General features: G+C 45.5%; 1 protein-coding gene across 1 annotated transcript; it reads right to left on the reverse strand.

The window, feature by feature from the left end:
- Positions 1 to 747: 747 nt before the first annotated feature.
- REXO4 (RNA exonuclease 4) lies at positions 748 to 8,214 on the reverse strand. The gene is made up of 8 exons (XM_087704686.1): positions 7,951 to 8,214; positions 6,444 to 6,781; positions 5,315 to 5,464; positions 4,031 to 4,224; positions 3,357 to 3,445; positions 2,397 to 2,471; positions 1,772 to 1,846; positions 748 to 859 (listed from the first exon to the last, which is right to left on the reverse strand). Exons 1-8 carry the CDS (start codon positions 8,170 to 8,172, stop codon positions 764 to 766), a joined length of 1,239 nt encoding a protein of 412 aa, XP_087560812.1. The 5' UTR covers positions 8,173 to 8,214; the 3' UTR covers positions 748 to 763.
- Positions 8,215 to 13,217: the final 5,003 nt, after the last annotated feature.

Here is a 13,217-nt window from a genome sequence, read left to right on the forward strand (position 1 = left end):
ATTGTACCATTCACACAATTGAAACTGTTTTGACCATTATCACGTTACAACTGTGACGGGCAGGCTCCATTACGGTGGTTAAAGGTCGAGGATTACCTATATAAACACCTGCAGGAGGACATTTCCACAGACAGGGAAGAGGTTTTCACTTTTAAAAACCAGAATTTCATTCTTCTTTCTTAAGATCGCCCCCAACGCCTCACCATCTTCAAAGCTGGTCGGCTCTTTTAACGCTTGTTTTGAAAAAAAAAGAGTAAAATATGATTCAAGAGGCAGATGAGAAATCTAATAGGGACGGCAACATGGTCCAAAAGAGGAATCCAAATTGCCATTTTGCAAACATTCATGGACCTGATTCAGGGATCGAGGAGCCTGGCCCAGCGATGTGCACAGGAATTTTTGGGGGGGTTTGATCCTCAGCTGATCCAACAGCTGATCCCTCACCAGAGACTTAAGTCAGAAGCAGATCAATTCAGCAGTTTCCCAAATCCATGACCGACCGCATGGGAAGCTTCATCTTAGAATAGAACAACAGAGTGGGAAGGGACCTTGGAGGTCTTCTAGTCCAACCCCCCCTTGCTTAGGCAGGAAACCCTACACCACCTCCTCCATCTTCTGATGGAAGTAAAGCCCCCATCCCCAATTCATTTCTCTCCGATATCCAATGTAGGGCCGAAAGAAGAGCGGCAGAATGGATCGGGCAAAACGTTTGATCTGCCAGATCAAACAACAACACACAGCCGGACGTCAAAATGGTCCAGATTTAATTTTTCTTAACTTTGGGGGTTTCTTTCAGAGATGCCTCCCACTGTTTTTTCACCAAAGTGTAAAGTCGCATGGCGGCTTGAGCATCTTGGACCTGAGAGAGAGAGAGGGAGAGAAGCAGGGAGTGAAATGCAAAATTTGTGCTGCTTTGGAGTTGGTCCGAAGAAGAAAGGCTATGAAGGCGTTAAGGCTAAAGCTCCGGAGATACCAACCTCGCATCTGTTTTTAAAAACTTCTGCAGCAGCCAGACCTCACCCCCATGACCCCCCCCCCCAAATCTCAATGGGGCAGAACGTTTCCCCCCATCATTTTACTAGCCTCCCGGGTCTAATTATTGTGGCCCGCCAACAGAGCTGGCAGCAGATTCGGACAGTGAGGAGGTTGGGGAGGAAGATGGGCCAGTCCTGGAGTCTGGGGAAGGCTCTGGTGAGGGCTCTGTGTCGGAGGCAGAGAGGGGGCCAGGGCCGTCTGACAGTTATCAGCTGCCTTCGGAGTCAGACATCAGTGAGGCAGAAGAACAGCTGGTGCCTGATCCCAGTGTGCTCATGCGCACAGTGGCCAGACGAAGGGAGCAGCTAAAGAACAGGGGTCGACTTGGGAGTAAGGCCACAGGTGGACGATGAATGGCCCCTCCCAGAGGGAATAAAAGAGGAGCGAAAGGGGAGTGGAGTTTGCAGGAGGCAATTACTTCGCTTCATTGGTTCGTGACTCTCTGAGACTCCTTGCCAAGTTCTGCAGATATCGGCCTGGCAGCTCTCCAAGCCAGATAAGGCCTGTGACTGTAAATCCTCCCTTGAAAGACTTTGCTGGAGGTGAATGAGCAGAATTCACAGTCAATTAATAAAAGTTTTTTTTTGTCAGGACCAGGAGTTTGCTTCATGCTCTTGGGAAGCCTCGGTCGGAACACTATCGACTGAGCGAGACCTCCCCACCCCTGGTCTCTTTCCCACATCATTCTGCTAGCCTCCCGGATCTATCCACCGGGACCTGGGTTCGAATCACTTACCGAATTGTGTTCTGACGTTTGCACTTTTACGTTGAGAAGTTTCTCGCACAGCAGTTTGAGGGAGGGTCTCAGGCTCTGAGGAAACAGGAAAGATCAGAGAGAACTTGAACGCTTGAATGTCCTGTGCTGGCAGTCCCCCGGTTTACGGCCGCAATTGAGCCTCACATTTCTGTCATTAAGCGAGACATTTGCTAAGTGCATCTTTCCCCCATTCTTCCCCCTTTCTTGCCACAGCCGTTAAGTGAATTTCTGCAGACGAAGAAAAATAGCTGAGGTGGCGCAGTGGTTAGGGTGCAGTACTGCAGGCCACTTCAGCTGACTTTATTTGCAGTTCAGCGGTTCAAATCTCACCGGCTCAGGGTTGACTCAGCCTTCCATCCTTCCAAGGTGGGTGAAATGAGGACCCAGACTGTGGGGGCGATATGCTGACTCTGTAAACCGCTTAGAGAGGGCTGAAAGCCCCATGAAGCGGTATATGTCTAACTGCTATTGCTATTACAGTGATTAAATTAATAACACAGCTATGACGCAAGTAGGTAGGTAAGTGAAACAGCTTGTAAAACCGCCAGTTGTCTCTGTATAGAATTTGTTTCCTTTGAAGTCAAAAAAAGGAATCTCTTCTCACCTGGACCTGCTTTTTGAAAGGTTTGTATCTTTGTGTGTCCCGGATTTTCTTTTTGGGATGGTCAAGAAGTAGAATCTGGAAAATAAATTAAAGGGGGGGGGGGGGAGACCCCATTGGCATAATTACTTATTCTGTCCGTCCATCCATCTATCCATTCCATCCATCCATCCATCCATCCCATCCATTCCGTCTGTCCATCGAGCCATCTACCTACTGTCTGTCTGTCTTACCTATCCATTCCGTCCGTCCATCCATCCATCCCACCTATCCATCCATCCATTCCAATCTGTCCGTCCACCATCTACCTGTCTATCTATCTATCCATCTACTCCGTACATCCATCATCCATCATCCTTCCATCTATCCATTCTGTCCATCCATTCATCCCGTCCATCGATCCATTCCATCTGTCCGTCCATCCATCTACCTACCTATCTATCCATTCTGTCCATCCATCCATCTATCCATTCCATCCATCCATTCCTTCTGTCTGTCCATCCCTCTATCTACCTACCTATCTATCCATTCCGTCCATCCATCCATCCATTCCATCCATTTCTTCTGTCTGTCCACCCATCTATCTATCCATCCATCCATCCATCTATCCATCCATCCATCCATTCCATCTGTCCGTCCATCCGGCTACCTACCTACCTATCTATCCATTCTGTCCATCCATCCATCTATCCATTCCATCCATCCATTCCTTCTGTCCATCCATCCATTCCATCTGTCCGTCCACCTACCTACCTATCTATTCCATCCGTCCATCCATCCCATCCACCTGTCCATCCACCTGTCTGTCTGTCCATCCGTCCATCTCCCTCCACACACCACCCACACACCCACATTTCTTCCCGCAAATGAGAAAGAAAAGATAAATCAGAAAAGCAAGCTACGCTGTGGAAACACAGTTTGAAACAAAGGCAAGTAAAGTTTATAACTACAGCCCGTAGTTACCTTTAAGTCGTTGTGAAGTGCATGTCCAACTAAGATCCTACCCTTTAGGATGTCAGCTACTTCTTTCTGGACAGTTTTGAAATCCTCCCCTAAAATCAAAAAGAAACAACACAATGTTGCAGAGAATTTTTATTTTTTTTCATTTAGTGCATTTATACTATAAAAGGGTTGTCCAAGCCTTTTGAGATGAGGCCTTATTCCACAAACCATGTTTAAAGAAAACCTGGCTGAAAGGTAACAGGACAATACTAGATGCACAATAAACCGCAGTTTGATTCAGCCGGGTGCAGCAACCAAGACATAAAAGTTCAAACCACCATCAACCAGCTTCCTTAAAGATTCACACATCTGTGCTAGTCGTTCCTGCCTCTAGGGGGTGGTGCTCATCTCCGTTTCAAAGCCGAAGAGCCAGCGCTGTCTGAAGACATCTCCGTGGTCATGTGGCCAGCATGACTCAACGCTGAAGGCGCCCGGAACGCTGTTCCCTTCCCACCAAAGGTGGTTCCTATTTATCTACTTGCATTTTTTAATGTGCTTTCGAACTGCTAGGTTGGCAGAAGCTGGGAAAAGTAACAGGAGCTCCCTCCGTTACGCAGCGCTAGGGATTCGAACCGCCGAACCTTTCTGATCGACAAGCTCAGCGTCTTGGCCACAGAATCCCCCAGCTTCCTTACCTGCTTTTAAGTGATCAGGCCGAATCCCGCTAACTGGAGTCCTGTAGTCCGTCACTTTTTCCAAAGGCTTGACGTACTTGTCGTAAACGCATTTGCCGAATAAATTCACAACCGAGACGCGGGCCAGGATGCTGTCTTCACCGGTGGGCCCCACCCCTACCATCTCACAGTCTACAGCCACTGCTTTGGTTAGCCTGCCAGGAAGAAAAAAAAGAGTTTAAACACTCGACGGTTGAAGTGAGGCCTGGAAGGAAACGCAGAACGACCGCCCTCTGCTGCTAGTTCTCGACTTACAACAGTTCATTTAAGTGATCGAAGTTACGACGGCGCTGGAAAAAGTGACCCATGGCCATTTCTTTTCACACTTCAGCCTCCCACGTGATCAAAATTCAGATCCTTGCTCTAGTGGATCACACGCACAACGGTTGCAATACCCTGTGGTCACAGGATTCCCCCCTTCTGGAAAGCCAAGTCAGCGGGGGGAAGGCAGATTCACTTCACAAGTTTGCTACCGACTGAACAACTGCAATGCTTCACTTAACAACGGTGACAAGGAAAGTGGTGAAGCTGGGCAAAGGTCCCTTAAAAAACGACTCGCTTGACACCAGGAATTTTGGGGCTCCGTTGCGGTCATTAAGTCTAAGGCCCCCCCACAATAAAACTCCTGCTGTGGCCCGCCAGTGGGCAGCAGAGCTGGCTGCAGAGTCGGAGAGTGAGGAGGTTGGGGAGGAAGATGGGCCAGTCCTGGAGTCTGGGGAAGGCTCTGAGGAGGGCTCCGTGTCGAAGGCAGAGAGGGGGCCAGGGCCGTATGCCGGTTATCAGCTGCCTTCTGAGTTGGAGATCAGTGAGGCAGAAGATCAGTTGGAGCCTGTTCCCAGTGTGCGCATGGGCAGAGTTGCCAGACGAAGAGCTAAAGAACAGGGGTCGACTTGGGAGTAAGGCCACAGATGGACGGTGAATGGCCCCTCCCAGAGGAAGTAAAAGAGGAGCGAAAGGGGAGTGGAGTTTGCAGGAGACCATAAGTTCACTTAATTGGTTCGTGACTCTCCGAGACTCCTTGCCAAGTTCAGCAGATATTGGCCTGGCAGCTCTCCAAGACAGATAAGTTCTGTGACCGTAAATCCTCCCTCCAAAGACTTTGCTGGATGTGAATGAGCAGAATCCACAGCAAATTAACAAAAGGGTTTTTTGTCGGGACAAGGAGTTTTTTCATGCTCTCGGGAAGCCTCGGTCATAACAACCCCCCCAGCGTTCAACCCTCTGATTCTATATAACCCTAATTACCCTTCAAAGGCATGTTCTTTCACTAGTTCAGGTTCAGGCGCCTGCTGGGTTGTCTCGTTTCGGATGCCCAGATTCTCCCGGGCTACTTTGGCGGCTTCTGGACCCAAGGCTGCCTCGATATCGTCTGGATCCACATCGTCAAACCAGATGCTACAAAGCCAAAGGAAGTCAGGAATGAGGGGAAGACAAGGACTAAGTTACCCCACTGTGAAATAATTCAAGGCTCACTTAAACAACCGTGGCAACAAAGCTCCTTAAAATGGGGGGGGGGAACTCTCTTAGCAACTGTCTTGCTTAGCAACAGAAATCTGGGGGCTCAATTGTGGTCGTATGTCTAGGACGACCTGCAGGTACTTGGGGTTAGGCCTGAGCTGCTCTGCCTAATCTGTGTTGGAGAATATTATCAGAGTAGGAGGAGGCATGGGAGTCAGGCTCAGCATCAAGGCAACCTGAGAGCTCCGAGGGGAAAGAGGGAATGGAGCTGGCAGAGAGAGAGAGAGAGACAGAGAAGGAGCCTGGGCCGTCCGTCAGCCCTCAGATGGAGAGTCAACAGCCCCCAGGTCTGGAGGTGGCTGATGAGGAAGAGGAGGAACAGCTGGGTCCAATGCCTGAACCAAGGATGCACCGAAGGAAGAGGAGAGGAGAGGAGTGGAAATCTATGGGCTGATCCTTGGGACGGAAGAGCCCCTGCTGCTAGCAAAGCCCCACCCTAGCTCTGGCAATAAAAGGCAGGAAGTGGAGATGAATAGCTGTGGCAGAGGAGAGGAGAGCAGTGGAAATCTATGGGCCGGTCCTTGGGACAGAAGGGCCACTGCTGCTAGCAAAGCCCCACCCTATCTCTGGGGATAAAAGGCAGGAAGTGGAGATGAATAGATGTGGCAGAGGAGAGGAGAGCAGTGGAAATCTATGGGCCGGTCCTTGGGACAGAAGAGCCACTGCTGCTAGCAAAGTCCCACCCTAGCTCTGAAGATAAAAGGCAGGGGGCGTGGAGAAGAATAGATGTGGCAGACAACTATTCATCTCCTGGGCAACTGGACTTGTTATCCTGCAGTGAGAGAGAAACTTTTAGCCGGGTCTGTTTGCGTGTTTGGGGAGCTGTGTCAGAACCCCCAAAGCCCATTAGACTTACTCCACTGGTGTTGTTTCAACTGGCGCATCCTGTTTCCTTCTCTTATGTTTAATATCTCCTTGCTTCTTCTCTCCGATGCCCACCTGGAGCCTTCTCTGCTCTTTGCCAGTTTCTTGAACCCGTTGTGGATTCCTCACTTGAGTGGACTTTTTCGATCTCGTGACACCTGTGGGACTCAAACTTCGAACCGGAGCTTTTGATGTCAGCTTCTTCCCAATTCCATTTGGTCCCGATGTGGGTGGAACAGTTTTTCCATCCTCGACAGAGTGCTTTTTCTTGGAATACGTTTCGGGAGCAGTAACAGCAGAATTCAAATGGTTGGCCTTTTGTTGCAGAAGCTAAACAGAAACCAAAAAAAACCATGCATTCAATTTTCAGGTTGGATTTGCACAGCATACTAAACCAGATTTGCACATTTGTTATAGACTAGACTAAACTAGACTAGAATTCTTCATTGGCCAAGTGTGATTGGACACACAAAGAATCTGTCTTTGGTGCATAAGCTCTCAGTGTACATAAAAGAAATATACATCCATCAAAAATCGTAAGGTACAACACTTAATGATATTCGTAGGGTACAAATAAGCAATCAAATCATACTAGGAAACAATCAATATAAATTGTAAGGATACAGGCAACAAAGTCGCAGTCATAAGTGGGAGGAATTGGATGATAGGAACGATGAGAAGATTAATAGTAATAGTAATGCAGCCTTAGTGAATAGTTTGACAGTGTTGAGGGGATTATTTGTTTAGCAGAGTGATGGCGTTCAGGAAAAAACTGTCCTTGTGTCTAGTTGTCTCGGTGTGCAGTGCTCTATAGCATCGTTTTGAGGATAGGAGTTGAAACAATTGATGTCCAGGATGCGAGGGGTCTGTAGATATTTTCCCAGCCCTCCTTTTGACTCCTGCAGTGTTACAGGTCCTCCATGGAAGGCAGGTTGGCAGCCAATGTTTTTTCTGCAGTTCTAATTATCCTCTGAAGTCTGTGTCTGCCTTGTTGGGTTGCAGAGCCAAACTAGACAGTTATAGAGGTGCAGATGACACCAAGATGATATAAACCATAAACTCGTTGGATTTACCTAGTTTCCTGAACTAAAACCAGCTTAATATGACTTTTTCAGCCCGGTCTCGAATTTAGAATACCCTGCTGGAGATTCCAACCAACTTCAGTTTAAGAGGATTGTAATTTTGTCACCATAATACCTCCTAAACATGTTTTTTTTTTAATGAAATCCAAGAAGCAAGCTTTTTAATCTCTTCTTGCATTTGTGAGCGTTTGGGTAAAATTCTAGCCTGAAATTATTAACTTGACTTGACCTGAAATGTTAGCAAAGGATCGTAGGATGTCTAACCTTTGTTTACTAAGTTGGTGAACAACACTTATCTCGTATTTTCCATCCTTTTATATGATTAATCAAAGAAATTAACGTGATTGTCACACCCAGCATCTGACATTCTATTCCTTTCTACCATTAAATAACCCCCCCCCAAAAGTCCAAATATACCTTTTGCAGGGCTTTCCAATTTGATGAAACTTCCTCAGAGGTTCTTGGAGGCAAGTCTACCACTGCTTTGGATTCTTTGGCTGCTCTCTTCTCTACTTGGTTGATCTTTTTCCAAAATATCTTTTTCTTCTTCTTCTTTCTGTGCTGATTCTTAAGGTTTTCTGGTTTAGTTGTACAGTTATCTGTTGGGGACGGGGATTCCTTCTTCTTCGTTTTGGTCATTTCTAATGCGAGACGGTCATTCAGCTTTGACCACAAATGCTAGGACTGAAAACACAGAGATTCACCTTTTATCATTTGTACAGTAGAGAGAAAACCACCGGGAATACTTTAAAAAAAAAACACCACCACCCAAGGTACTTCACTTTAGTGGCCAGAAAACAGGTTCTTTCTTCCCTTCCGGCACCTAAGGTCCCCCTGGCACATATATGCTAGTTGTTCCCGACTCTAGGGGTGTGGCACACATCTCCATTTCAAGGCTGAAGAGCCAGCGCTGTCCGAAGACATCTCCGTGGTCATGTGGCCGGCATGACTCAACGCTGAAGGTGCGTGGAACGCTGTTCCCTTCCCACCAAAGGTGGTCCCTATTTTTCTACTTGCATTTTTAAATGCTTTCGAATTGCTAGGTTAACAGAAGCTGGGACAAGGAACAGGAGCTCACTCCGTTCTGTAACTCTAGGGATTATTCTTATTCTGTTATTATTTGTCTGGAATGGCATAGGGTCTCCTGCTTGAGCAGGGGGTTGGACTAGAAGACCTCCAAGGTCCCTTCCAGCTCTTATTCCGTTATTATTATCTGTCATTTATCTGGAATGGCATAAGGTCTTCTGCTTGAGCAGAGGGTTGGACTAGAAGACCTCCAAGGTCCCTTCCACCTCTTTTATTAGCAGGGCAATGCTATTACTTTGCTAAGGATAGCTGGTTATATTAAATGCAACTGCAAGAACTTGCCCAGACATGGCTAAGCGTGACTTAGAGAGAGCTTGTCTCTTCTTTATAAACCGCTCACCTGGCTCCCAAACTCCATAAATTACTTCCTGGGCGGACGAAAAGATCCTCCGGCTTCCCCCGCCGTCCCTGCAGCGAAGCCGCCCCTAATGCAGCACCCCACGTGGCTGCAGCCGAGCTGATTAAACCGAAACCGGAAGTGGGTCCTTCCCCCAGGTGGCGCCGGCAGGAAGCGCGGGGCCGGTGACTTCGGTTCCTACCGGTAGGCAACATTCATCAGAATGGAATAGAGTGGGATCATGGAATAGAGTAGAGAAGAGAAAATAGAATAGAATAGAATAGAATAGAATAGAATAGAAATGAGAAGAGAAGAGAGAATAGAATATAGAAGTGAATAGAATAGAATTCGAATAGAATAGAATGTAAAAGAGAATATAGAATAGAATTTGAATAGAATAGAATATAGGATAGGATAGAATGCTTTGGATAGGACATGGATAGGACAGCAGCCAATTCAGGGTATTTTGGGCAGAAAGTGGAAAGGTTGGCTTGGCCACATTTTAAGCAGGGGATTATGGAATTACTTGTAGAAGAGAATATTGGTAGCTCAGGGTTGAACTGTCCGGTGCTCTCTGAGTTTGGTGGTTTTCTTGCAGGCGTTTTATCGTGCTGCAACTGATGATGTTACCTAGTTGGGTAATGAAACGTCTGCAAGAAAGCCACCAAGCTCAGAGAGCATCAAGGACCCTACAATGTTGGGACTACTAGTGGCTTGCTGTTGGTGGTCCAGCTAAAAGAGTTTCTAGCTAATCTTGGTTGCTTTTTTAAAAGTTAGGAGTTAGATAGGAGATCACCAGAAAATTCCAGAGTATTGGCTAGCTGGAGAAGGAATTTAAACCACATTTTGGAACCAGGCAATGACTTTTCGTTAACATCACCTTGCCCAAAAAAATTCACCATGATTCTGGTCATGAGTGATCAAGAGTTGAGCTCAATGGAAAAATAATTTTAAAGTTGACTTATGATTTTGACACTTTCCTTGTCTTGTCTTTATGCCACTAAATTTAGAGAGATGCTAAAACGGAAGTGTCTTCCTTCCCACCAAGACAATTCCCCCCCCAAAAAAAATATTAGACCAGCTGATCCAATTTTTCAGTTTCTTCACATTTGTCAATATCATACATTTCCCTTGGATTTGAATCAGCCACTTTTTATGAAATGGATATTTATGGCTTGGCTCCAACAGTAGGGGAGTTTCCAGAATTATACAGTAAAGAAAAGTTAGTAAAAATGATATTCATCCGTTAAATGATATTAACTCAGCCTTCTTCATGCTTTCTAGAGATATTAGGCTGTTACTGGAAAAATAAACATGGGAAAGAACCTCATGCAGATTTTTTTCCCCTCCTCTTCCATCCTTTCTGTTCTAGAGTTTTTAAACCTTCCCACTCCTCCTTTTAAACTCGTTTCCATCTCAATTATTTGGTTGCTGCTGATCCGCAAATATTGCGTAAGCTCGCCCTCTGCCCACTGGCGCCTTTAGCAAAAACACTGTCCCCTGATTGCTTGTCACATTTCTTTAAATGTGGGGCCCTTCTGCCCCACAGCTGCCTGTTTGCAGAAGCCGAAAGAAAGCAGTGTTTTTCCTGCCTGCTCAGTAAGGTGGCTTGCTTCAGCTCGTGAATCATGGCTAAGAGTCTTTGGATGTTGTTTTTCACACTGAAGGTTTGCTGGCCATCCGAAACACACAAGGTAAGCTTGACCTCTAACCGGGAAAAAAAAAAGTGCAATCTGTAAATGACACAAGTGGGTTTTCTTGAATTTCCTTGCAGCCCATATTAATTTTTCCACGTCCAATCTTGGATCGAACCTCTGCAAACTTTCAACTATATCTCTTTTCAGCTCTCTCTCTTGCTTGCTGGTTTGAAGTGTGGAACTCCTGACTTCTTTGATGTGTGGTCCTTTGATCCATGATCTTTTGATCTGTGGTCTGGGAGTTTTTGATCTTGATCTGTGAGGTATTGATTTCCTTTTCCGCTTTATCCTTATAGACGTTTCTGAATAGTTTAGAAGCCCGCGACATTTACTCTTATTTCGGGACTAATTCAAGTCTCAAAGGTAAGAAGATGCCACGTCTGGCACCGGTTTTAATGATTGTTGCCCTGATTTTAATGAGGCTTGAGATGCAGTGAGGCAAGTAGTATATGGGTCTAGCCCAGTTGTATTCCATATTTAGATTGGAATAGGAATAGGAATAGAATAGAATGCAGAATAGAATAGAAAACAGAACAGAAAATAAAACAGAATAGAAAGGAGTAGAAAATAAAAATCAGAATAGAAATTAGAATAGGAAAGAATAGAAAATAGAATAGAAAAGAATAGAAAATAGAATAGAAAAGAATAGAAAATAGAATAGAAAAGAATAGAAAATAGAATAGAAAAGAATAGAAAATAGAATAGAAAAGAATAAAAAGTAGAGACTAGAATAGAATAATACAAGAGAATAGAATACAGAATAGAATAGAATAAAATAGAATGCAGAATAGAGAATAGAATGCAGAATACAGTAGAATATAGTAGAGTACAGTAGAATAGAATAGAATATAGAATACAATAGAATATAAAATATAGAATAGAATAGAATATAGAGTAGAAGAGAACAGAACAAAATAAAGGGAAGGGAAGGGAAGGGATGGGATGGGATGGGTTGCAATGTGATGCGATGGAATGGAATGAAAGACTTGACTAGATTAGACTAGACTAGACTAGACTAGACTAGACTAGACTAGAATAGAACAGAACACAACACAACACAACACAACACAACACAACACAACATTCCAGATATAAACTCAATCCAAATTTGGTTCAGGACCAACATATCTGCATCTCTATTCTCGTTTTTTTCAGTGCCAGAATTTGAGTTCACGTCTCTGACTTGCTCCTGCGCAGACAGAGAGACATCTTGTAAAGTCCAGCATTGTTCCTTCCACTCTTCAGGAGATCACTTTGCCTTAGAGTTCTCTCAAGATCAAGCTCTCTCCCCATCGTTTTTCGTGAGCACCCGACGATTAAACTCTTCAGCTAGTGTGCTACGGCGTTTAAGGCATAATTGCTACGCTGGAGGGAAGCCACTCAAACCCCTGGGGGCAAAAGGCCGTGTGACATATTGTGAAGGACAGCTGGTGAGTAACATCTCAAGATCTTTTGGGCTGCAAAAGTGCCGAGTTCCATTAAAACCTCCCAGAGTCCCAGTGTGTTCAGGGTACAAAATATATTAAAGGTAAAGGTTCCCCTTGCGCATATGTGCTAGTCGTTCCCGACTCTAGGGGGCAGTGCTCATCTCCGTTTCAAAGCCGAAGAGCCGGCGCTGTCCGAAGATGTCTCCATGGTCATGTGGCCGGCATGACTCAACACCGAAGGCTCACGGAACGCTGTTCCCTTTCCACCAAAGGTGGTCCCTATTTTTCCACTTGCATTTTTGACGTGCTTTCGAGCTGCTAAGTTGGCAGAAGCTGGGACAAGTCACGGGAGCTCACTCCGTTACGCGGCGCTAGGGATTCAAACTGCCGAACTGCCAACCTTCCTGATCGACAGCGTCTTATCCACTGAGCCTTTCAAAATATATTACAACAGTTCAATTCAACTCAAGTCAGTTTACTTAAGGTTTAGTGTGTCGAGCTAAATTTGGTGGGGTGATTTTGGGCCAGTTGTTCCCTCTCAATCGAACCCACTTCCCAAGATTGTCGTTGTGGTGCAATTAAGAGGAGGAAGGTGTGTTGGATATGCATGTGTGCAGATTCCCCCATCATCCAAGTCATGGTGCTTTTCCAAAAGGCAACTGGAGTTTCCCTGGAGGGTTTTCCCCCTTAAAAACATTTGACTTCTCATTCTTTAGTTCTAAACTGAAGGATGGTGGATGGAAGGATTTATATTATTTGCCATAATCTGGTTATTAGCACACTGAGGGTCTCTTATTTCCAGTGGTGGGTTTCAAAAAATTTTCGAATCTACCCTGTGGGTGTGGCCTCCTTTGTGGGAGTGGCTTGCCAGCCATGTGACCTTGTGGGAGTGGCTTGCCGGCCATGTGTTCTCTCTCTCTCTCTCTCTCTCTCTCTCTCTCTCTCTCTCTCTCTCTCTCTCTCTCTCCTTCCTTTTGTCTCTCTGTCCCTTTTTCCTTTTTTTTCTTTCATCTCTCTCTCACTTTTTCTTTCTTTTTTTCTTTTTTTCTTTCTTTCTTTCTTCCTTTCTTTCTCTTTCTCTGTGTGAGTCTCTCTCTGTGTATGTGTGTGTGTGTGTCTGTGGTGGGTTTCAAAATT

Source organism: Thamnophis sirtalis, unplaced genomic scaffold (genome assembly GCF_051295495.1).
Source record: "Thamnophis sirtalis isolate CommonGarterSnake01/CBP01778 unplaced genomic scaffold, rThaSir2_p1.2 scaffold_2, whole genome shotgun sequence".
NCBI lineage: Eukaryota > Metazoa > Chordata > Lepidosauria > Squamata > Natricidae > Thamnophis > Thamnophis sirtalis.